Source organism: Cygnus olor, chromosome 8, assembly GCF_009769625.2.
Source record: "Cygnus olor isolate bCygOlo1 chromosome 8, bCygOlo1.pri.v2, whole genome shotgun sequence".
Lineage (NCBI taxonomy): Eukaryota > Metazoa > Chordata > Aves > Anseriformes > Anatidae > Cygnus > Cygnus olor.
In genome coordinates, this window is record NC_049176.1 from 12,196,654 (window position 1) to 12,220,694 (window position 24,041).

General features: G+C 60.1%; 2 protein-coding genes across 2 annotated transcripts in view; one reads left to right on the forward strand and one right to left on the reverse strand.

Moving 5' to 3' along the window:
• Positions 1-242: 242 nt before the first annotated feature.
• On the reverse strand, positions 243-11,954 carry BRINP2 (BMP/retinoic acid inducible neural specific 2). The gene is given in 22 exon segments (XM_040565769.1): positions 243-2,258; positions 2,260-2,331; positions 2,334-2,692; positions 2,695-2,728; positions 2,730-2,826; positions 2,828-2,906; positions 2,909-3,161; positions 3,163-3,219; positions 3,221-3,275; positions 3,561-3,656; positions 3,658-3,674; positions 3,676-3,704; positions 3,707-3,776; positions 4,353-4,418; positions 4,420-4,553; positions 4,556-4,588; positions 4,925-4,979; positions 4,981-5,031; positions 5,366-5,553; positions 5,707-5,897; positions 7,412-7,759; positions 11,822-11,954. Coding segments are annotated over 21 exon segments (2,325 nt in total). The 5' UTR covers positions 7,693-7,759; positions 11,822-11,954; the 3' UTR covers positions 243-2,150.
• A 1,670-nt stretch (positions 11,955-13,624) lies between these two features.
• ASTN1 (astrotactin 1) overlaps positions 13,625-24,041 on the forward strand; it is a 44,945-nt gene continuing 34,528 nt past the window's right edge. Inside the window, exon 1 of the mRNA XM_040565681.1 lies at positions 13,625-13,942. Within this exon, the coding sequence (XP_040421615.1) occupies positions 13,657-13,942 (286 nt within the window). The 5' untranslated portion in view covers positions 13,625-13,656. The remainder of the gene's footprint in view (positions 13,943-24,041) is intronic.

Consider the following 24,041-nt stretch of genomic DNA (forward strand, 5'->3'; position numbering starts at 1 on the left):
GAGGAAGACGTGTGGCAGCAGCAAAGGGTCTCTGTGGCTGGGAAGCCTCCCGGTGTTGGCCAGGAAGGGGCAGTCTGGTTTCTCCCTGCACTCCAGACACATTCCCTGGTGCCACCTGCTCGGGAAGGGGGTGCTGCCATCACCATCCCCCAGGTCACTGCTTTCCTGCTCAGCTGTGACCTGTCCCATCCCTCCTAGCACACCCAGGGCTGCTTCTCCCTCCCTTTGGGGCAGATGTCCCACCCTGACCCTCACCGAGATGATGGCTTTGACTCCCTCTTTCCTCCCTGTGTGTTTCATTGCCTGACTTCTCTGTTTTTTAGGACTGGGAGACACAGGCAAAGGAAGGCAGCTGTACGGAGAGCAGAAGTCCAGGTGACAGCTTGAGGGATGCTGTAAACACAATAGGCTGCCTGATGGATTGATGGATCAGACAGGGAATATAGTTTATCTACTCCGCTTTTATTTTCCTCCTGCTTATCTTTATCTGTATCGCCCAAGGATGGAGGAGAGGGGAGCAGCAGGAGAGATGAATCTGGGTTGCCGTGGCTCTTCCAGCAGTCGCGCAGATGAGTTTTGGCAGCCAGGGAGGATTTGGCAGAGTCGTGAAGATCGCCCCGAGCAGTGGGGCTGCTGCTCTTCTTCAGCCCCCGGGTAGGAAGCAGGGTAGGAACAGGGCTTTCCCACTCCTGTCTTACCTCCATGGGGCTGGAGGTGATGTCTTTTGAAGACCCTGTGATGTGGGATGCAGTTATGCCCTTGATACCTGTGCTGGGTTTAGCTGATGGAGAGCTGAGGCAGCTTTGGGGGCGTCCGGGATGGGCTGCACCTGGTTTCGTGCCCCTTCTAAGGGACAGTGAACGAGGAGGGTAACGAGGACACCGCAGGTATGGAGCAACATCCCTACACAGCCCAGGTAAGGGAGCCACGGCACAGTGCTGACCATCATCTATGCAACTGAGTGCCCGGAAAGGGCGGCTGAGGTCAGTTAGTGCCCATGTCTTTCCATACCACATCTCAGGAGCACCACGTGAGGCTCCTAAGGGCCGTGTCTGGCGTGCCCGAGGAGGTGCTACGTGCCACAGTGAGCGCATCTGACAGTCGTAATGGGCCTCCTCGGAGCCCCTGGCACAGCCCTGGCAGCTAACGAAGCCCTTGGTGGGAGGCAGATGGTTGGCCAGCAAGGGCTGAGCTCCCAACCTCTGCCCCGGGGGCACAGAGGGGGTCTCACACAGCACGGGGGTCTCCTCACCACCCCCCTGCAGCACAGCAATGGAGAAGCCAGGGCCAGAGATGACAGTGAGTGTTCTTTTTTTTTTTCTTTTCTTTTTTTTTTCTCTTTTCCTCGGTTGTTTTTGGTTGCTCTTTTGCTCAAAAAAAGGCATTTTTTTTAAAAAATATATTAAACAGATACATTTTACTAAGATGTCCCTTGGCTGGAGCCACCGACAAGAAATAACCCTCCCCAAATAAATAGGCTTAAAAAACTCCCTCCCAAACCAATCAAATAAATACATAAATAAAACATTTTTTTTCTTTCTCTTTCCTTCTCTTGCTCTTGTTTCGCTGTAAAGAGAAGCGGCCCAGAGGTCTCTGCTGGTGTCCACGACAGCAGTGCCCGCGGGGCAGACGCCAGGTCCCTGCCCATGTGCGGGGTGGTGGTGCCTCGGCTCTGCCTGTCACATCTTGGTCCCCCCCCCGTGCCACGTGCGAGGACACGGCCGTAGGAAGGCTGGGATGTGAGAGCATCAGCACAAAGACATTTTAAAAAGCCTACGAAGCTGGGGCACCACGGAGATCGCCGCTGGAGGAACCGATGGTGTGCACCGGGTTGTGGTCTTGGAGGGTTCGCTGGTGGGGCCAGCAGCTGCCTCCGGCTGAGCTGTGTCCCCCAGCCACCAGCACATCCCCTTGGCCACCAGTGTGGCGTGCTCGAGCAGAAGCAATGTCCCACGCTGGGATCCCACCAGAGTCATCCTGCGCCCAAGGTCGCTGCCTTCCTCTGCTCGAGCCCTGCGTCCCTTCGGCCGGTGGGTGGGTGTACTGTGGAAGCACGCGGTTGGCACTAAGGTAAGGCCTTGATTTAATCTGTCGGGGGTGTTTTCCTCTCTCCTGTCCCCGTCGCTCCGCCGTCTGAGCAGCCCTGGCTGTTAGCTGCACAGCTTGCCCGTCTCCTGCTCCACCGCGTTGGGCCGCTTGGAGCTGAAGGCCCGCAGGGAGGACTGGATCCTGGCCACCTCGTTGTTGGCCAGCTTGAGCCCGGTGGCGCAGCAGGCAGGTGAAGAGGTCGAGGCGGGTTTTTGCCGGGGGGCGACAGCCTGTCACCCGGGTCCCCTGATCTCCACTAGCTGCAGCATGGCCGAGTCCTGGGAGCCCTGCGTGTAGGGTAGTCCAGCTGCAGGATCAGGTCGCGTTTACTTATGGCTGTCCGGCTCGAAGGGCAGGCTGTAGACGAAGACCTGCAGGGCTGTGATTTTCATGTACCCAAGGTTCTTGGAGGGGGTCTGCCATCTCAAGGGCTCGTAGTAGATAGTCTCGTTGGAGCTGTCGTCCAGATGACTGATGCGGCTCCGCAGGTAGACGTGGACCGTCTCAAAGAAGGTCTTCACTTGTGCCAAGGTGAGCGTCCAGTTTTGGCACTGGGCAGAGGCATCCACTTTAGTCCTTTCCCAGTCTGGGAAGCTGCCCTCATGATGGGCATGAACCAGCTCTCCGAGTGGCTCCCCCCCGAAGGGGTTGACGTAGATGGCCATGACGGGCCTCAGCGTGCTGTTCTTGGTGAGGCAGATCTGCAGGGAGAGGGCCAGCATGACGTGCACCAGCCCGGCTGTACTTGTTGCTCTTCAGGGTCAGGAGCCTGCGCTTCCTCCAGGAGGGGTCGAACCAGCTGCCCAGGCGCATGTCGTGCTGATGAAGATGGAGTGCACCTCGATGCGGCTGTCCCGCTTCTGCAGGAGGTACTTGAGCTCCAAGTCCTGCAGGTCTGTCTCCAGCCCCAGGTAGTGCTCCAGCGAGTCAGCCTACCTCGGGACGGCACGAGCCTGGGCCAGCAACGTAGCCCCTGGTTGCAAGCCCCCGCAGCGGGTGCTGTTGTCCTCGGCGCAGCTGGCGCAGGCTGGCCCCTCGCCCAAGGCACACGGAATGGACCCCTGGCAGGAGGGGCTGCTCCGAGGGGCACGTGCAGCTGTGGCTTTCCTCCAGGAAGGTCCCGGGCACGGCCGGTCTCGCTGCAGTAGAGGAGCGACTGCGCGCGGCTCCACCAGTAAGGAAGCGACCTAGTGGAGAAAGGCCGGTGGAGGACAGGCGCTTAGGGGGGCTCTGAAGGGCCACCCGCCTTCTGTTCACTTTTTGGGGGCAACACAACTGAACCAAGCCTGGTTTTCCACCTTGAACCCAAACTCCGAGGACCATGTCCCCAGGTGGCGAAGCTGCCCTGCTGCCCGCCACCCACCAGGCTTCTCCCCAGCGAGGTGGGAGCTCCTCAGTCCCAGCCACGGGGACTGAGCCCCACTCGGAGCTCTAAGCAATGTCTCACGAGGGACGGGGACTGTGGAGCCTACCTCTCCTTGGGCAGTTTGAAGCGAGGCTGCCGGTGGCAGTTTGCTGAGGTGAAGAGCCTGCGGATGATGCGGTGGGTTTTCCTGGAGAGCAGCTCAGCTGGTGCCAAGCTGCTGGGTAGCGGTGCTGGACGTCCAGGTCCATGGCCAGAAGTGGGAGATAGCCGTCCTGTTCAGGAAACGGTCCCCCTGGGAGCCTCTTCACCAGGGCTGGAACTCCTCGTGAGAAGAGAGACTGAGTCAGCAAGCCAGGGGGGCGAGCAGCGGGAGAAGAAAGCGAAGGTAAAGCAGGAAGCCAACCCTCCCTCCAGCCAGGGTCCTTCCTCCAGGGCCACCCCCCACCTAAATGTTGGTGGGAATGGGTCTCAACATAGGTGTGAGGGAAGGTCTTCTCCTTCCCACGGTGCCCCCTTCACCAAGCTCTGAGGGTTGCTGGGACAGTGGTGGCCCACCACGCAGCGCAGCACTCACTGCCCTGCAGCACTCCGGGCTGGCTCTCGGGGGGATGGTGTGGACTGGACCCTGTCCTTGGTGTCACCAGAGGTTGTCACTTCCCAGGAAAAATATGCCCGCAGGCTCCTCGTTCTTCACGGCAAGACCCATCCTACATGCTAAACACGGACCCTCTGGTGCCCCTGTAGCACCCCCAGCCAATCCTGAGCACCCACGGGGGCTCCCCAGATGTGTTTGCCACCCACCACTGCTACAGGATTGGGGCCAGCCGGAGGGCTCTGGGCACGGAGCTGCTCTGGGGTCTGGGTCCCAGCACCCGGGGAGCTTTCCTCCACCCCTCACCTGACTCCTCAAACTGCCGTGGTGGCTCTCCCCGGCGTGCTGGAGCTGGGCCAGGCTGCCTTCCAGCGGCCTGCACGTCGGCCTCGGGGCAGTTGCAGTGGGGGAAGGCGGGCTGGCACTGGCAGCGGCAGTCGCTCCGGCGGCACAGCAGCTCCCGGCCGAGCCCACAGGCGATGTAGCTCAGGGCAGCCGCCACGAACGCTCTCGCAGGTGCGGGGGGAGCACCGTCTGCAGCCCTGCGGGCAGGAGGGAGCCCTGGGGGGGTCAGGGCACCCGGCACGCCCAGCCTGGATGGCACGCCCAGCCTGGATCCCATCCCAACCCGTGTCCCTCCCGCAACGCCCTTGGGTGCCCACATCCACTTCAGAGTGGAGCCGCCTGTCTGGGCTCTCCATCGATCGCGGCTCTTCTTGGCAGAGGAGCAGCAGCCCCTTCCTGGCCAGCTTTGATTTATTTTAGTGTTTTTTTTTTTTCTTAAAGCAGCAGCTGATCCAGCACCCTGCACGCCTCCCTGCCCGCCCGCCAGCATCCCTTGGTTGACACTCGCGCCGTCCCCGCGACACGGGCCCTACCTTGCAGCTGCACCTTGTTCTCCGGGCTCTGCACCAGCACCGAGCTCACCGAGTCCCAGGTTGTCGTAGTTGCTGCAGCCGAGCGGCCCAGTCCGTGTCTCTGTCACCTAGGTGGGACCCACGGGTGCTAAGGGACAGGGCAGGGGGCCAGGGCGCGGTGCCGCCACGCCGGCACCATGCATGGAGGGGGCTGCGGACAGCCCCTGGCCCTGCCTTAGCTCGCAAGGCGCTGCCGGCAGCAGCTCGGAGAGGAGAAATAATTGCCTGCTAATTGCCTTGTTGACAGCTGGCAAGCCGGCCTCCGGCCGCTTGAAAAATGCGCCTTCATTAGTGCGCCCGATTTCTCATAAATAACACGGGTGGGCCAAACTTCGCCGGGGCTCGCGCTGCCCCACCTCGCTGCCGACCCCGCGCCCGCCGTCCCCTCCCTCGCGCCCTCGCCCACCTTGATGTGGTGGCGATCTGGATGTGGTGCAGCCGGCGCAGCGTGCTCTCCCGGTCGATGAAGTAGGAGGCCGCCAGCTGGTGCAGCGTCTCCAGCGACACTGCCGAGCTGTTCCCGGCCCCTGCGGGCTCTGCCCTGCGGCTCAGCTTGCGCTTGTCCACAAAAATGGTCAGCGACTCCTCTCCTGCGGGGACGCGCCATGCTCCGGGGGGCTGCCAGGCTCCCCTTTGCGGTCAACATTTCTCCCCCAGACCCCGCCGGTGCTCACTGCCCTCCCGTTCCCCTTCCCCGTGCCCGGGGGCGGCTGCCGGAGCGGGCAGCTCACCTCCCAGCTCACCTCCCAGCGTGGCGGAGAGCAAGAAGTGCGTGCCGTACTTCTTGATGATGCTGTCGGTGACCTGCTGCAGGCTGGGCCTGCGCCCCAGCAGGCGGACGTTGCGGATGAATTCAGGGGCAAGGGGCAGCGGCAAGCTGAAGAAGTCCTTCCTCTCCAGGGCCAGGTTGTTCACCTTCCAGCGGGCAAACTCCCTGCGGGAGGAAGGCGAGGAGAGTGACAGTGAGAGCCACGGAGGTGGGTGAGGAAAGGGATGCCTGGGTGCAAGGCTCCATCCCTCCCCAAGCCGTTGATGGGAGGCATCGGAGCCATGCACATGACATTGGTGTCACCTCTGCTGGGAAATTGTCACCACTCCGCTGCCTGTGCCAGCCTGCTGGGCCAGACCTCATCCTGCAGGCCTCATCCAGCCTCCGTCCTCATCCCCAGGGATCCGAGTGGAAATCCAAGGTCTGGTGTCTCTGGATAACGGCAGCGCTCTCTGTGAAGCTGAAGGTGCCAGGACGAGGCAGTGGATGGGGTGAGGATGCAGGGGGTGGCGGGCACGGTGACGGCAGGATGTGGGACACCGGTGCTGGCCCCCACCGAAAACTTGGGTCGCTCAGAGCAGGGCAGGATCTGGACTTTCCCCTCCACCAGCGGGCTCTTGTAGGGGCAGGGGGTTGACCGTGCACCTCGAGCAGACCCAGAGCTTTGTGGGATGGCAGTGGGGAAGGAGGAGCGCAGGATGGGCTGGCTCTGGGTGACATCTCTGTGCCCACCGGGAGCCCCCAGCATCGCGGGCTGTGCCAGCCTGCTGCTGCCTCAACCAACGGCCCCGTCAACACCCAGCGGCCAGCTTCAGCCTAATCTTCAGCGTTTTGCTCTAATTAAAACCAGGCGGTGTCTCTCCAACAGTTTAATTAGAGCTGATTGGGAGAGAAAGAGGAGGAGGAGGAGGGAGGGAAGATGGGCACGAAGCAGCCGAGGGGCTCAGCAGGCACAGCCTGCTTTCCATGGTGACTTTTGGGCTCAAAAAGCATGATGATGAGGTGAGGGGGGGTGGTGCTGCTCCCTCTTCTGGGTGCAGTGGGCGTGTGGGGATGGAGGCCACCAGCACTGCACTGGGTCCCCCTTGGTCCCATCCCATGAGCGAAGTGAGGCTGCCTGCAGGTTTTCTTCCTCCTCCTCCTCAGTGCAAGCCGGCTACTGTCCCAGCGGATGCTCCTTCCTGTCCCACCTCCGTCACCAGCAGCATCCCCGGAGGATGGCAGCATGCAGGGAAGGGCAGAGGGGGAAATGAGCTCCCTGGGGGTGCCGGGCTTCATAACACACAGCCGTCCCTGCACTGACGTCAGGTCTCCAGGTAGGGTGCAGCAGGGCTTGCTCTGGCGCCACAAACACCTCCTGGGCTGCAGGGGGCTTTGCGAAGTGCCCCAGCATCAGCCCTGCTCCTGTAGCATCCTAGCTGCGTGCTTGCATCTCAACCTGCACTGCAAACTGCTGCTGGTTTGGGGAAACCACCTGCTGAGGGCCGATCCTGGCCAGCCCAGCACACGGTGGGAATGGGCTGAAAAGACCCCACCAGGCTCCGCCGCCGAACGTGCGTGGGTCGGGGACCGGCTGCTCCCTTGCTGGGGGTAGACCCAGAGCCTGGAGCACCCACGGCTTCACCCACGGGGATCAAACCCCCTCCCATGACCCCACCACCCTTGGTGCTGCCTCTCACCTGTAGATCCTGTACCTGGTGGTGAAACCCTGCCGGTAGCGCTCCATGAAGTCCACGTACTCCTGGGCTCGGTAGAAGGGACCCCGGTCGGTGAGGAGCCAGTCGAGGGGTGCTCGGCCGGGGGAGGATGAGGATGGGGACAAAGGGGACGCGGCGCCGGCGGCATGCTGCTCGGGCACCGCGCCGCCCGCTCCGCAGCACGCACTCAGGGCCAGCAGGGTCAGTGGCCACGGGAGCATCGGCGGGGGCCCGTCAGCGCGCCGCAGGTCCTGCCGCCCCATGCTGCTGCCGCCCGGCCGGCTTCTTCATTCTCTCGCCCCGCTGCGCTCCTCGGGGACGGGCCCTGCCCTGCAATGGCACCGCGTAGGGGACAGATTGTGAGGATGGGGCAACCTCATCCTGGTCCTGCTGGCCAGGAGCGAGGGGCCAGTTGGAGACAATTCCCCCCCCCCCCCAGTGACATAGGGCATGGAGCATCTGGGGGATGCACCGCGAGGATGTGCGGGTCATCGTGGGTGGGTGGGTAGGTGGCTGCACAAGTTTCTCATCTACCCTGCAGCTGCCTGGGCTAACGACATTGGTGTCTTGAGGCCAACCAGCATTTATCGTGAGCTGAGACCCTTCTGGTGGTAGCATCGGCGCTGAGCATCTTAAACACGGGAGCAGCAGCCCGGGGTCAGAGCCCAAATTTGCCGTGTGCTTGCTGGAGCCGTGAGGTGCCTGGCTCCCAGCTGGCCAGGCTGGGGCAGGGAGAGGTTTCCTGCCTTGTGCCACGAGGGTTGGCTGCCTGAAAACCCGCTTCAAACAGAGCCAACTTCAAAGTCAGCGCAGGAACGTCAGAACTGACTTGTTCTTCATTAGCCGATGTAAATGCTGGGTGTAAAAATATGGAACTGGGCCAGGGCGGGGAGAGCCGCTGCCCACTCCTGAGCTGGGGATGGATGCAGGGAGGGCTCCCGGGCTTGTCTCTGGAGCCCAGCAAAGGCTCCAGACTTCAAACAGCCAGATCCCGGGCTTACCCTGCCCGCCTGGCAGCTTTGTGCTCCATCCCCAGGCTCTGCTGCAAGTTAAGACCTAGGAGAAGCCCTCAGCAGCAGGCTAGCTCCAAGATGGGACAAGGTTTTGGGGACCCCACAGCCACCGTGCTTTTATTCCCTGTAGCAGGAACCACCAAACTGCTCTCCCGAACAGGGGCTGTGGCGGATGAATCACCGTGATTAAACACGTATTATTATTATTTTTTTTCCCCACCTCTTCTATTTTTAAACCCTGAAGGGTGCGTATCGATGACGCGGTCTCAGCTGGATCCCTGGCACTTGTGAACAGAGCAGAGGGGCTCGCCAGGGGTGCTAGGGCAGCCGCCTGCGTGCAGCCCGGCAGCGATACCGCGGGTGGAGGCGTGCACACTGGGGGTGCTTTAGGTGCTGTGCATGTGAGCATCGCTGCTGACAGAAATGTGACAGGCCAGGCTGGATGGGAAGCCACCGGGGGTGGCCATCCTGCACCATTGTTACCAGGCGGATTTATTTGCCTATGTTGGTGGTGGGTTAAGCGAAACCAGTATGGACATACAAATCAGGATGTGCAGAAAGAGGGGACAGCAAAGCTCTTCAGTAGCAAGTGACTCCCTTGACCTCACTACTAGATCTAGAAATAACTTTCTAATCACTTATCCTTGATCCAAAAGAATGGAGATTTGATGAGAAGCATCTGACTACCCTTTTTTCTTTTTTTCTTTGACTTAGGGTTTGCATCACAAAAGCTGGAAAACTTCCAGCTTGCTAATTATTTTTTTTTCTTCCCCTTTTTCTATAAAAACCTTAAAGCGAAGGAAGAGGCAGGCCAATGCAAATATTCTTGGCAGACCCGTCCAGGACCACAGCCTGCTTCCTGGCCAGGCCTGCCTGGTCTCATTGCAGCGCCCCGTGTCCCCACTGCCCGCAGGAGGAAGCCCGGGGGCCCTCTGGTGATGTCCCATGCCTGGCCCCCACAACAACGGTTGTCACAAGCTGCATCTCAAAAGTAACTTGCTGTAAATTCCACCTCTCGAGGCTCCCTCCTACCCCTCGGGTGCCTGCGAGCAGCGGAGCTGAGCCACAGGAGCCCCTGTGCGGGTGCCAGCAGCAGCGCCCTGCCGCTTCGGGCCGCGTCCCGCTCGCTTCGATGCCGGCGGCGAAGCAGCTCTGGAGCCACGCGCTCCACCGTTAATCAAGCGGAGTTCAATAATTAAGACATTAGCTAATTGTCGGGGACATTAACATTGATTTCTGCCCTTTCACGCTGCAGGACACTGATCCGGCCACGTACACGCCGCACGAGGCAGTGCGTGGGGGAGAGGCTGGGCTGGTCAGGGCGCATCGAGCACCCCACAAGCACCCCTGGTGCGGGTGCCCCTGGCACCCCCTGGGACAGGGCCAACCACGAAGCAGTGATGGGGAGCACTGAGCTCCACAGGGATGCCTTTTAGTGGGCATACAACCCAAACCGAGTCACCTTCCTATTAAATGCGGGGACGGTTTATCAAATTAAGGCCGCTTAAAGAGGCTGGGCAGAGGCTAAGTAGTTTAGTGCCTGGAGTGGGCTGACTTGGCTGCGTGTGCCGATGCAAGCTGAGCCACCCAGCCCAGCTCCGCACCCACCCAGGGCCACGCAGGGACCCAGCCCTGCCTCTTCCCACCCGTGCCCGATCGCACTGAGGAAGCGCGGGGCCGCATCGATCTGCCAGGGGAAGGACGGGCGCGAGCCAGGCACCGCCGGGGTGGCGGTGGCGCGGTAATGGGCAGCAAAGCGGGCACGGCGGGGCGCTGGCAGTGGGCCCGCAGCTCCCGAGCGCGGGGACAGCCACCTCCCAGCCTGCTGTCCTCGCCTGAGTGGCGGCATTAGAGATCCCAGCCACGGCTCTGAGCCCATCCCTGCTTCTTGCTATTGCAAAGGGACTTAGGTAAGTCACTGCCTTGCCCCCTCCCAGCCCAGCAGGCTGGTTAAAAAACCTGCGGGACTCTATGAATTGGGCTCCTTTTATTAGCTTTCCTTAGAGCGAGGAACTTTGAGGTGAGCGCAAAGGAAAATGTCAGAAAATCCCCGGACTCGGGGAGCGAAGGATTTGCATAAGACATCAAATGAGATGAAGCCCGGGCTGCGGTGGAGGGAGGTGGCGGCTGGGCGCCCCGCGCCGCACCGGTGCCATGTGCTGTGCCCTCTGGCTTCGCTCGCTGGAGACTTTCACACCCGCAGGCAGGAGCCCTCTGCGCAGAGTGATGTGAAACACGGCTCCCCCCAGCGCAGCGGCGGCTCCTCCAGCCTCAGGCCGAGCTCCCAGCCCCAGGCACCCCCGCGTCCCCCTCCCCGCTGTCTGGGGGGCCGGTGCGAGGCGAGGACCGCTCCCAACCACCCCTCTCCCTGCTGAGGTGTCACCAGCGTGGCACCGGAGTGTCACGGCGGGCAGCGAGGCAGGGCAGCAGCCGGGCACGGGCAGCCCAGGGAACACGGGGCTGGTGCTGGGATGAGATGTGGGGTGTCGGCGGGGCCACCCCAGCTTCCCCCAGCCCTGCCCTCATGCCGGGCTCAGCCCCGCTGCTCCCGGGGAGCAAAAGCGCCCCTGAATCCCCCCAAAACCTGGCCCGGGGAGAGCGCAGGGGGGTCCTCGGCACCGACCCTCCCGGCTGCAGACGGAGGGGGACACTGACACCTGCCGGCAGGTCCCGCAGCGCCCGGCCCGGCCCCGGGACCACCGAGGGGGGTTTGGGGACACCCCAGCACCCCCAGCCCGTGCCCAACGCAGCGCTGGGGGGAAGGGGGGGGGGGGCACAACGCGGGGCTCCCCCGAAAAGGGGAGGCAGAGCTCTCAGAGTTTGGGTTCCTCCCGAAATTAAAGACCGGGGGGGGAGCGGGGGGAGAGCCGAGCCCCCGCTCCCCGAACCCCCGCTCCCGGCCCCACGCTGGCGTCCTGCATCCTCCCCCCCCTCGCCCCGGGGACCGTGCGGCAGCACCGGGGCCGGGAGCCCCCCCTCGCCGCCCCCCAGCTCCCAGGGGCCAGCTGTTGATCGGTGCGTGCCCGGCGGGGTGGGGACGCGTTTGGGCATTTTAGAGGGCACCTTCCCCGCTGCCGCCGTCCCGGGGCTCTCCTGGCCCCGGCGCGGCTCGCAGCCCCCCGGTGCCCCCCAGCCCCCCCGGGGGCAGCTCCGCGCTCCGTCCCGGGACAAACCCGGCCGCAGGGGCTCGTCCCCACCGGGACAAGGTCACCGAGCGGCGGCAGCGCATCCCGAGCGGGCTGCCCGCGGGGAGCGGGGGTGGACGCGGGCAGAGGGGGGCACCCCACCGCCCTGCCTCAGCATCCCGATAATCGCGACATCATCCCCATCCCGAGCTCCGGCCGCCCCCCGGAGATGCTCCGCGGTCCCGAGGGCTTACCCCAGGCTCCGGGGTTCTCCGTCCCGTCCTGCCCCGTCCCCTCCTGCTCCGTCTCAGCCCCCCGGGCCCGGCCCCGCCGCCCCATGGCGCGGAGCCCCCCGGCGGGCAGCGGCCAGGGTCCCGCCGCGCTCCGCGGCCGCCGCCGCCGCCTCCACGCTCGCCCTCGGCCCCCCTGATATATGCACGGGCGGCAGCCAATGAGCGGCGCCGCCTGCCTCCCCGGGCCCTCCCATTGGTGCTCCCGCGGCCGCTCGCCTCGGGGCGCGGGGGGCGCGGACACGCGTGGGGGGCGCGGGGCGCTCCGGGCGGCTGCGGCTGGGGGAGCGCGGAGCCGGCTCTGCCTGGGGTGGGCCCCCATAGCCGGCATCCCCCGCCTCCAGCCCGCTGGCTGCGTGTCCCCTGAAAGGGGAGGGGGTCCTCCAAAAGGTGGGGTCCCCCAAAAGGGGGGGTGTCCCCCGCAAAAAAGGGTTTCCCCCAGGAAAGGGCCCCCACGCAGCCCCGCGCTCCTCCTGGGTCCCACGCCCGGGTATTGCAGAGCTCGGTTTGGGGACGAGGCGGGTGATGTTTGGGGGGAGCGGGCCCGGCGTGGGGGGCTCCCTCGTGTCATTTCCCACGGCCAGTTCCTCCACTCGTGTCATTTCCCACGGTCATTTTCTCTGCTTGTGCCCTTTCCCATGGTCTATCCCTCCGTTCGTGTCATTTCCCAGGGCCAGTTCTTCTGCTCGTGTCCTTTCCCACGGCCAATTCCTCCACTTGTGTCTTTACCCACGGTCTGTCCCTCTGCTCATGCCCTTCCCACGTTATTTTCCTCCCACGGCAGGGGGATGCTCCCGGGCAGCAGCCGCCCCCCCCCCAAGCAGGGACCCTGGGGGTCCCCTCGGCCTCCCACTGGTTGGGGCAGGGCTTTGGGGTCGGTTTCTGGGCCCCGCTGAGCGGAGAGCCGTGGTCAGCCTGCCAGGGGGCTTCTGCCCCCAAAGAGAAGGCCAGGCCCCATCTTACAAAACACTGCTGTGGGTTTTTACTATAGTTTTACTGATTTTTTCCCTTATCTTCCATTATATAGCCTTTATATTGTCTTTGTGTTTTTCCTTATGATTTCTTTATATTTTTCCTTACGTTTTCCTCATATTTTCCCCTACTTTTCCCATATCTTTTCCTTATATTATCCCGTATTTTCCCTTTCATTTTCCCATATTTTCCCCATAGTTTTTCCTTATATTATCCCGTATTTTCCCTTTCATTTTCCCATATTTTCCCCATAGTTTTTCCTTATATTATGCCATATTTTCACTTTCATTTTCCCATATTTTCCCCTATATTATCCTATATTTTCCCTTATATTTTCCCATATTTTCCCCCGTATTTTTTCCTTATATTTTATTTTTCCCCCTTATATTTCCTTCACGCTTCCCTTACGCCCCCCCCCCCCCCCCCCTTTATTTTCCCTTATATTTCCCCATCGCGCCGGCGGCAGTTCGGTACCGGGCTGTGTGTGTGCAGTGTCCCCCGTCCCCCCCCCCCCCCCCCCTCCTTTCCCAACCCCGAAAGCACCCTCCCCATTCAACGAGGCTGAGATTGAGAACGGGACGGGGGCCGGGGGGGAGGGATTTAATTTCCGGCGAGCCGTGCCGAGCCGTGCCGAACCGTGCCGGGTCGAGCCGTGCCGAGCCGAGCCGAGCCGCGCGGAGCCGTTCCATCCCGTGCCGTGCCGTTCGGCTCCGTGCCGAGCCGTGCCGAGCCGTGCCGTGCCGTGCCGCACGGGGAGGCGCCGTGCCCCGCGTCCCCGCCCCTCGCCGCCGCCGCCCGGCCGGGGCTGGGAGCGGCGGGGCTGCGGGATGGCTTGGGCCGGGCTGTGCGCCCTGCTGGCCGGGTGCTGCCTGGCGGCGGGCAGCGGCCCCGCCGAGGCGGCGGCGGCGGAGGCGGCGGCCAAGGAGCTGGAGTGCAAGCTGAAGAGCATCACGGTGTCGGCGCTGCCCTTCCTGCGGGAGAACGACCTGAGCATCATGCACGGCCCGTCGGCCGCCGAGCCCAAGCTGCTCTTCTCCGTGCGCAACGACTTCCCCGGCGAGATGGTGGTGGTGGACGACCTGGAGAACACCGAGCTGCCCTACTTCGTGCTGGGTGAGCCGAGCCTCCCGAGCATCCCCAGCATCCCCGCCCGGGGGGCTCCTCCCTGCGGCATCCCTGCCCCGGCCGCCCCGCCGCAGCCTGCGCCCCCGGAGGCCGGGGCCGGGGAGGGGGTTTTGGGGGCTCCCTGCGCCCCTCCCGGGGCGGCTTCCCGGGGGCCGCCACCCTGGGGCTCGCCCTGGCCGGGGGACCGCAGCCCGCAGCCGGGGGGGAGGCTGCCGGAGCCCCCCCGAGCGGAGGCCGGTGGGAAAATGTCCCCGGCGGTCCCCACGCTCCGCCCGCGGGGGCCCTGCCACAGCCCCCCGGGTCCCCACGCCGCGGCCTGCTCGCGTGGGCCAGGCCACACCCCCCATGGTCAGGTACCTCCCCGCGCTGCCTGGGCTTCGTTTCCTCAGATCTGGTGGACTCATTCTGCTGGGTGTGTTTTATATACATATATATATATTTAATTTTTTTCACCAAAAAAGCCGACCGCTTGCTGCTTTGTTTGTGCTGGGATCAGAGCAAGGCCTCCGCCACCTGGACGCGGGCACCCGTCCCCTTGGCGCCAGCCGTGCTGTAGCAGCCGCCGCAAATTTTTAATTTTAGTGACATTTTGTGTGCCGAATTACCAGTTTCCTACCAAACCCACATGTAAGCCCCTGGGTGGGCCCCACCGCTGCACCTCCGCCGTGTCTGTGCTGTGCCTCCTGTGCACCCCGCCAACACCTTTGGGTGCCCGTGACGTGTCAGAATGCCCCCCTTGCCTGCGTGCCGTTCCCAAAATAATGTGCTGGTGCGTGGCTTCGCATGCTGATGCCCACTTGTGCAGCGGCCCCTCTCTAGGTTGTGTTCCCGGTGCTTTGTCACCCTCCCGTCCCCCAGACCTCTCCTCCTGCAGAAAACCCGCGGTCCTGGCTCGGAGCAGCGCTGGCTGCTGCGCGGGCCTCCCCCTGCTCCCGTGGGAACGGCAGAGGAGGGCACAGGGCAGGAGATGCCCTCGGAAGGGGGTTGTGGGGACACCCCTGGTTCTGTGCCTGGGGAATGGGGACGGCTGGAGGGGGCCGTGGGATGCGATGTCCCCATCCGTGGCACAGCCCCTCCGTGTGATGCTGCGGCGGAGGCCAGGGAGCGTTGCTCTGGCAACGGGGCCGCAGCGCAGCGGATGCTGCGGGGCCGCGCACGCGTGGCGTTGACGCCCCAAAAGCAACACGGGCTCTCGTCCCCTCCTCGGACCTGCTCCCGAGGAGCCGGACCCCCATGGCTCTGGGGCGTGGGATGCTCCTGCCCTTCGGATCCGGGGTTGGGATGCGTGGTGCTGCATGGGGAGGGGTCCTAGGGCACGTCGCGGTGGGCTCTGCTGTGACATCGGTCCCCTGAGAGCCTGTGGGTGCCTGGGGCTGTGGCAGGGTGCGGGGGTGCTGGAGCAGCAGGATGGGCACCCGTGGGCTCACTGTCCCCGTGGCTTTGCCTGGGTGACTCCTTGCCACGTCTCCGTCCCTCCCAGCAGGGGATGCGCCGGCTTGGCATGGCCACCTTGCACAGTGTCATTATTGTTATTATTATTATTGTTGATGTTATTATTATTATTATTGTTGTTGTTGTTGTTGTTGTTATTGTTGTAATCATTATCATCATCATCACTGTCGTCATCACCCTGGGTGCTGTGTTGGCCTGGGGGAAGCCCTCCAGTGCACAGAGGTCTCACAAGACCCAGCCTTGGGGGCCATGTCCTCTGCACCTGGAGAGCCCCCAGCCCAAGAAGCCCCTGGGGCAGAGGAGCATCCCTGGCCGGTGCTGAGCACTCTCATTCACTTTGCACCAAAGCTGAATGGATTTATCCGAGGGCAAACATGTGCATAACCACGTTACTCTGTGAGTTTGGCCCAATTTCTTTACAACCCCCTTGGGTGCCCCGGCAGCTGCCTGTCCTCCTTGGAGTCTTCCCAGGCAGTTGGAAAAGTTGTTTAGGGGAGTCTGTGAGCTCCATGAGTTTGCTGGTCCCCGCCCCGAGTTCCTCCCAAAGCAGAGGGATAGCAGGTTGTTTGTGGGGTTTTATTGCCCCCGTTTATTGAGGGGGGGCACTGGGCAGGAGTTTGGTGCCCTGCGTTCGCACGGCAGCATCTCAGACACGTGCACAGCACCTCCCGTGCTCACTGGCACGCACTGGGAGGTGGGGATGGAGCAGTGCCCTGCTTCATCCTTATTTAAATCAGGGGAGCCTCAATCGCTGCCTTTCATCTCACTTGGTGCTCGTTGCATTAGTTATGGGTTTTCCTGAAGGAAGGCTGCCTCTTACTGCTCGGTGGCCATTAAGAAATGCTAATTTTCAGCTCAATATTCCCTTTCTGCCAACCTTCGCAACCCCTTTTTCCTGGCCCGTTGGCTCGGCGGCATCAATCCACATTTGATATGTCATTAGCTGGCTGTGCGCTCGGGCAGACTGCTGACTTCTTTGGTCCCTTCCCTCTCAGGTTATAAACGGCGAGCGGGGTATTTCCGAGCAGCCCGGCTTCCTGTGGCCAGGCGGGCTCGGAGGACATTTGCAATGCAATTAAAAATGCACAAAAAGGCAGCATCCTCTGCCTCCTTTCCCTTCTCATCAACGTACCGGGGATGTGGAAAGAGGAGTCGCGAAATGCGTTTGGTGCACAAAATGGGCTCGAAGCACGAGAATGCTGGGGAGCTGAGCTGGTGGGTTCAAGATGCCGAAATGTCCTGTTCTCCCTGGGTTTGGACGAGCCAAACGAGATTTTTTTTTTTTTTTTTTTTTTTTTTGCCTGCCCAGTTTGCAGCCACGCTGAGCTGCTCTGGGACGGTGGCACCGTGTCCCCTCGTGTCCCCAGAAGTGTCCCCTGCTGCCCGGGGCTTGGCTGGCCACTTCACCTGCTCAGCAGACAGACACTCCCAGCCCCAGTGACTTAATAGATTATCATAAACTCGGGCCTTAATACAAGCTGTCACAATTTCAAATTATCTTACTTTCAAATTAAATAGATTCCTTTTTAAATACAAATCAATTCTAATTTTTAGAGGGGTGAGATCTTTCAAAGGCACTGATGAGCTGGGCATATTTAACCGCTGCAGGATATCTCCCTGAAATACCTAAGCATTTCTTGCCCTTTTAATTAATTATTTTATTTTTCTATATTTTTATTTTTTCTCTGCTATGCTCTTGGCTCTGCAGGAGGATGCTTGGGGGGCCGTTCTGGGCATTGAGGTCGGGGTGGCAGCGGGACGGACCCCCAGGGGGCACGGGGTGCTTGTTACTTTGGTCACCCAAAGCACCTCCTTCCTATGGCAAAGCCACGGGGAGCCCTTAAACCTCCCAAAACCCAAAGCTGCCTCTGCCCACAGGGAGCAGAGCTTCTCCCCATCACTTGCCCATCGCGGGTATCACGCTGAAGGTGATGTTCCTTGATGGTCACATCCTCCCTCCACCCTGAAATAAAATCATGGGGAGCTCTTTGCACACCGAGGCGATCCCCATGCCCAAACCATGGCTCGGCTTCGTTTCTGGGGAGGTGAGGACACCTTTGCCGATGGGGCTCCCCTTCCCCATCCCCATCGCGTGTCCCCCAAGACCAGGGCACGGCAGTGGGGTGCAGTGGGGCTGGTCCACCCTGCCATGGGACCCACAGCATTGCCTTGGTGCTAACCTTGCACCTGAGAATAGGTGTAATGGTGAAATAATGGAGCAAATATTAAGAAATTCTTAAGTACCCAGAGAATAACTGAGTTAAATTATACAGAGGAGCTCAATTGCCTTGCTTAGATGATTGAATTACTAATGAGCCTGACTAATGGAATGGAGTGGATATATCGGACTTTTACTCAAGATCCTGAAATAATTTCTCTAATAAGATTGTGAGCCATTAATTGAACTTGGCTTTGATCCTGGACACTGTCGCATGCACCGAGACCGCCGCTATGATCTATACTCCTGCGTTCCCACAGCTGGCGGGATGATGTCCCTGGCGCCCTAACACTGTGCTGTGCGGGGTGCTTCCCTCCATGCCGCTGTTTGCCACCTCCTCTTTTCTCCAGCAAGCATCCACCGGTCATCGCCGAGACCTCAGCGCTGCAAAATCTCCTCTCTCTGCTGCTTCGGCACCTGATTTTCACGCTGAAGGCACCCTCACAGCCCCCCATTGCCCCCCGGCCAGGAGCGAGCGTTTTGGCGGCACACTGGCTATGGAGGGCTGCTGTATATTTTATTTATTTTTTTTTCTGGAGAAAAAAAAAAAAATTGGGATTTTGTCTCTGGGAACCCGTTGCCACAGCAACCGCGCATCCAGCCGGCTCCAGCGGCAGCGGGGCTGGGGCATCTCCCTGACCCAGAAAGCAGCGGGGGGAGCCCGCGGTGGGGCTTGTGCCGCTGCTCTGGGGGCTCTGTGGGCATCTGGCTGTGGGGCAGGGTGGCTGCAGGGATCTGTTTCCCCCCGTTTTGGCCGCTGGGTGTGCAGACCAATGCTCCCATCTGGCAGAAATCACAGCCTTATTCCTCGCTCCTGTCCCCGCAGAGCCCTGTCCCTCGTGGATGCAGTTTAGGTGGGGCACGCTGCCCATGTGGGTGCTTCCAAAAGCCCCCCAAAGCTTTGCCACTCCGCCACCTGCCTCTGCCCTGCTGTCCCCAAGCCAGCAGGTTTTGCTCCTGGGCCCCATCCCATTTCCTACCTTCTGTTTAATTTTTTTAGGACTGCTTATCCAGCTAAACGGGGCACGGGGCAGTCATTGCCCTTGGCATCTCGCTGCAGAGGAGCCCTTCGGATGAAGGAATTTTTACCTCCCAGGACTAAGGAGGCATCTGGGTGGTGACAGCTCTGTCATTGCAAACTGAATGTCCTTTTACTGGCACGTTGCTGGGGCTCACTCCCAGCAGCAGCACTTGGGTCGGGAGGATTTTCCTAAAAAAAGGGAAGGGTTTGATTGCTGGTTGCTGGCTGCTCAGTGCCGAGAAGGGCTGGTCACTAGCTGGTGGTGGCACGTCGGTCACAGAAGCCTGGCTATGTGACCATGGTGCAGGAGGAGGCACGGTCCCTTTGCTGGCTGGCTCTGAGGCATTTCAGTAATTAGTATGACTAATGAGCATAGCAGAGCAAGCAGATATCGGGGATGTAGAGAGCTGGCTCTGCTCCTGCGGGGAACCGATCCAGCAGAAAACTGACCCGGTGGGAGAAGGAGATGGAGAAGGGTTGGAGAAGGTGGCAGGAGGTGTTACAGACAGCCCACCTGGGCCTTTGCAGGGAGATTCTGGGTGGCATTTGGTGGTGTTTGAGCATGGGGGAGCCTGTAAGGGTCTGGTCAGCCCTGAGGTGGCCGTGCAGAGCTTGGTTTTCCCCCAAAGCAGACCTGCTCCAAATGGTGGCCTCATGGCCATGTGTCCCTCTGGTCCCCGCCCCTGCTCGGCCAGGGCCGGTGGTGGCATCTGGAGCTGCGGGCACTGAAAAATCCGACCGAGATGTCACCGTCACAACACGGTGGCTGCCTGGGAAGGCAGATATTAGCAACCCCGAAATATCCCGGGGACAGGCTCTTGTGTGATGGGAGACAGTTACCATGGAAACCTCCTTCAAAAAAAAAAAAAAAGAGAGAGAGAGAGAGAAAGAAACCCGAAATTTAAAGCAGCCCTTGTAGCTCAGAGGAACTGTAGACCTTATTATGGGTTTTGGCACCCCCTCTTTCCCTTTTATTTGTTCCAGCTAACAGCTCCAGGAGACAAGCCAATTAATTTGAACATCCCGAGGGGAGCGAGAGGGTGAGGGCACGGTGCTGGCAACGCGCCGCCGGGGCTCAGAGCCACCCTCCTCCCTCCGTGGGGGCTCGCCGGGTGCCCCACGCCTGCATCAAGGGGACAAATCAGCCCGGTGGGCTTTGGTGGGGTGGGAGGACATCTGGGGAGGGAGATGTCGTGGTCCCAAGTTTTCTTGCCAGGGTCTGCTTGGCAGCCATGCTCCCACGGGGGGCTAAGCCCGGCTCAGCGCAGGCTCCGGAGCAGCGCGGCGCTCCCATGGCGCCCGGTCCCCTAATGATGTCCCCAGCGTCCCCAGCCACGGGGAAGCCTCCTGGAGATGCTGGCTCTGCGCAGGGAGCCCACGTGCTGCAGAGCCTCCCCGGAGCCTGCCTCCCAGCAGCACTCGTGCTGGTGGGGAGCTGTTGTCCCACCTGTGGGAGGGGGGTGGCGTTTCGCAGGAGAGCACGGGTGGCTCCTGGCAGCACACCTGGACGCAGCTCCCTGGGCTTTTCCCTGGTGCTGAGTGCAGAAGCAGATGGGTTTGGTGCTGGAGAGCACCCGTTTTTCTGGCACAGGTTCGTGGTGAAGTTTCTGCAGGTCTCTGAGATGCGTGGTCCAGCAAGCACAGCAGCAAACGCAGCTTTGTTTCAGGGAAGAAAAAAAAAAAGAAAAAAAAAAGAAAAAAGAGCAACCTGACATTTCTGTGTTTTTTTTTTTTTTTTAAGTCTTTATAGAGGGAGACGCTCTCTCCCTGGGTGTGCATCATGCCTTGGCCACTCAGACCCAGAGGACCGCAGCCTTGTTGGGTGGATGATGGCAATGCTGGTGGGTCTGGGAGAGGAGCATCACTCTAGTCATGTCCATTTGCTCAAACCCTGGCCAGATCTGGCTGTAAAAGCTTTTCCTTATTATGTTTCCCCCTTTCCTTGCTCAGAGTACGGCGCGTGGCTGGTTAGCAGCCAGAGGACTCAGCCTCTTCAGAAGGACAACAAATCATTAAAATCTTTTTCAATTAGGTTTCAAACACGAGGAACATCCTTTGGGTCAGAGGAGGCGGTGGGCGAGGGTGGATCTGGCCCCGAGCATCCCTCCTGTGTCCTCCCCACCCCCCCAGTGGCAGCTGCAGGGGGGAGAAGGGAGCCCTGGGGATAAAGCAAATCTGTGTCTGGCAGTACAGGAGCCTGCAGTTCACCAGCCCGGAGTCTGGCTGGGCTCTGCGCCCTCCAGATGCCTGAAACACAGCTCGCTCCTCGCCTGGATTTAATTGCGCTTGTTTACAGAAATGCTGCATATTTGCTAAAACGGGGTGCAGCTTCCCTCCAGCCCCGCCCTCAGACTCCCCCCGAGCACCCCAGCTCCGTCCCCTTCTCCATCCCCGATGGCACGCAGGGATCGCAGCATCGCCCTAACAAAACCAGGACGCTTTCCTCTTAATTTTTCCCCCTGGGTTTCTCCCCACAGCCTTGCTCCCTGCCTGAAGAGCCTGGCAGGTAAACACCGCGCTGCCCTGACGCGCAGCCACGTTCCAGCCGAGGCGTGCTGGAGATGAAGAGCCCTGTTACATAACTCGGACTGCAATGCAGAGCCCTCGTTTATATGTTTAATTATCCCATTTCCCCCTCCCGCTATGTAGCAGAGGGGCCAGCGTGCGGGTGCGGGGTCCCGGCGGGTGAGGATGATGCAGCCTCCTCTTCCCTCTGCCACCTCTGCCTTCCTCTGCCACCCCGTCCCTCGGTCGTCGCGCTGCTCCCGCTCTCAGCCAGCTGGAAGGGACTGGGCCCATGGTCTCCATCCCTGAGCTGGGTGGGAGAGGGGTCTAAAAATGTGGGGAGAAGGGGTGCGGGTCTCCAGAGGTCTGCAAGGGCAGAGCTCTGCTGCGGGTTGCCTGCCTTTTATCCCCCCATTCCGAGACCCCGCTCTGCACTTTGTGTCCTTCTGACAAAGGCAGCCGGCTCCGAGCAGCTTAGGCTTCAAAGTTCCCAAAATAACAAAGGTTAAAACAAATTAAAGAGAGGGAAAAAAAATCAAAAATTGCTACAAGATCAAGTCAGTGCCCTGCTTTTACCCGGGCTTGGAGCTTCTAAGAGGCTGCAAGGAGCCCCCGCGGCATTCACTTTCTGTGAGCAGCAGCTCGGGGCTGATGTCTTTTTCCTCCTGAACCCCTCCTCTTCCTCGCACCTTCATCCTCCTGGAGCCTTCACCCTCTTGGATTCCTCATCCTCCTTAGGTCTGCATCCTCCTGGTGCCATGGGGAATTCCCTGGAGATCAGCCCCTGGAGAGGGGAAGGGAGGGGAGGGGAGGCTGGAGGGGCAGTGACACAGGTGTCCCCTCACCCCGTGCCCACCCACCCATTGCCCCTTGCAATGCAGGTGGGCAGAAAACTCCTTGTGGGGAGGCTCCATGCTCAACTTGGTGCTTGGTGCCTCTGCTGGCCCTGCTGATTTATATAGATCATCAATATGACAATTATATACACCTGCAGATTTAATTACCTCCATTTTCGTCAGGCAGTGACAGATTTATACCTCTATTCAGTTCCTGTAAATCTGAAACAAGCTTGACTAGACCCAAAAGTCCTCACATTGATCACCGTGCGCTGGCTGGTCTCTGGCCCTCTTGACAAGCTTTCCTCTCAAGAGTGATAAATTCAAGATGCGCAGACAACTTTTTCCCCTTCTACATCTTTCTTCCCTGATTTTTTTTTTCTTGCCTCCTCCCCTTTTATCTTCAAGCCTCTCCACAAACTTCAAAGTGGAGCTTGAAACTGGTAAGTGCTCCTAAAGGCTAAGGGGTTTATGGCACTAGACTGCAGTCGGCTCTAGCCCATATAGCACCTTCTCCATCCCCCGGGACCAGTGTCAGAGGAGGTGGGAGGAAGAGGAGACCCAACTCTTGGAGAAACTCTTGGCACAGGAGTGTGCAGGGTTATTTTGGTCGCGTTTGCCCCCCCCATCCCTCATGTGCCCCATCAGACAGGCAGGTCCTCATGGCAGACACTCAGTGAGCGGCCGCGCTCGTTTCCTGCGCCGAGGACGCCAAAATACTGTCTAATTCTCCCGACCTCTTGGCCTCGGTGTAACGAGCACTTAAACAAATTAGTCTGTGGGAGCGGGCTGGATTTACCCTTGAAGTGAGGTCCATGTTGTTGCTGTAATGCATCCCCCTGCCTCCCCCGCCTGCTCCACCACCGCTGCTGCTGGCCCCGGCCGTGCGCTGCAGGAGTTTCTCCAGCTAGGATTTGCCTCTGGGCTGCTGGCCTCGATCGCTGCTGGTGTATCTGTCTTCCCCGAAATTGGTTCCTTTCTCAGTGTTTTCATGCTTTATGGTGGATGAAACATAGTCTTTTGTTAGTTTTTCCATTCCTAATTCTTGCAAAGTGAGAAATAGTGAATAATCATTGCCGTTTCCACTGCTCCACTGGCTTTATGATTTTATAGGCTTTTATCATCTCCCTGCTCAGTTGTTTGTTTTCCTTGCCGAGGAGCCCTAGCACAGTTGGTTTCTTCTCTCCACAAACCACTTCTGACATCTCCTCTTCCTTGTCCCCCCCACTGCCAAGCCCTCCTTTGCTGCCTCTGTTACGAGATGCCTGACCTGAATCCTGCTGGCAGCTTTCGAGAGTGGCGTGCTGTCACCAAACTTGCATTTCACCTGCCCACTTCCTTGCCCACTTTTCCTCTAGCATTTCACAGCTTTGGCTTTGAGGAGCCTAAATTTAGCACTGGTGACCAACTTTGTCGTTCACCTCCTCTTCCAGCATGTTCCTGAGCAGCCGAGGTCCCGATGAAGATCTCCATGGGGCGCCTTGGTAACCTCCTTCCTTCTTAAGGAGTAACCTCTTACCTCCTCTGCCTGGTGGGCTTTGAGGGGACTTTCCTTCTTGTAATGTCCCTACCTGGGTTATCTGGAAAAATTTGAGGGCTGATTTTGACAAGAGCTCTTTGAAACAAGTCCATCAAACTGGATCACCCTTATCTGCTGGCTCACAGTGCTGCGTGACCCACATTCACCCACGCACCTACTGGTTCCTCTAACAGACTGTGCCGGGCAGAAGTAGGATTTACTGGTCTGTAATTTCCGTGATGCACAGGAGATTTTTTAAGAGATTGGGGTCTTTTCCGTCAAGTTTTGTTCCTGCAGTCGCTTGCTCTTTCTGAACAGTAAGTGGTTTGTCAGTTGTCCTCTCTGGTGCTCATAAGTGAGCATCAACGAGGACGAGCAGTTCATGCTCGCTTCTGTCCCTTTGCTCTAAAACCTCCTTGCTCTAAAACCTCCTCCACGAGTGCTGCCATTGAGCCAGCGCTGCTGCCGTGTGCATGAGGAGGATGCAACTGGGCAATGGGAAATCCCCTCCGCTACTCCAATCGGTGCAGGGAACC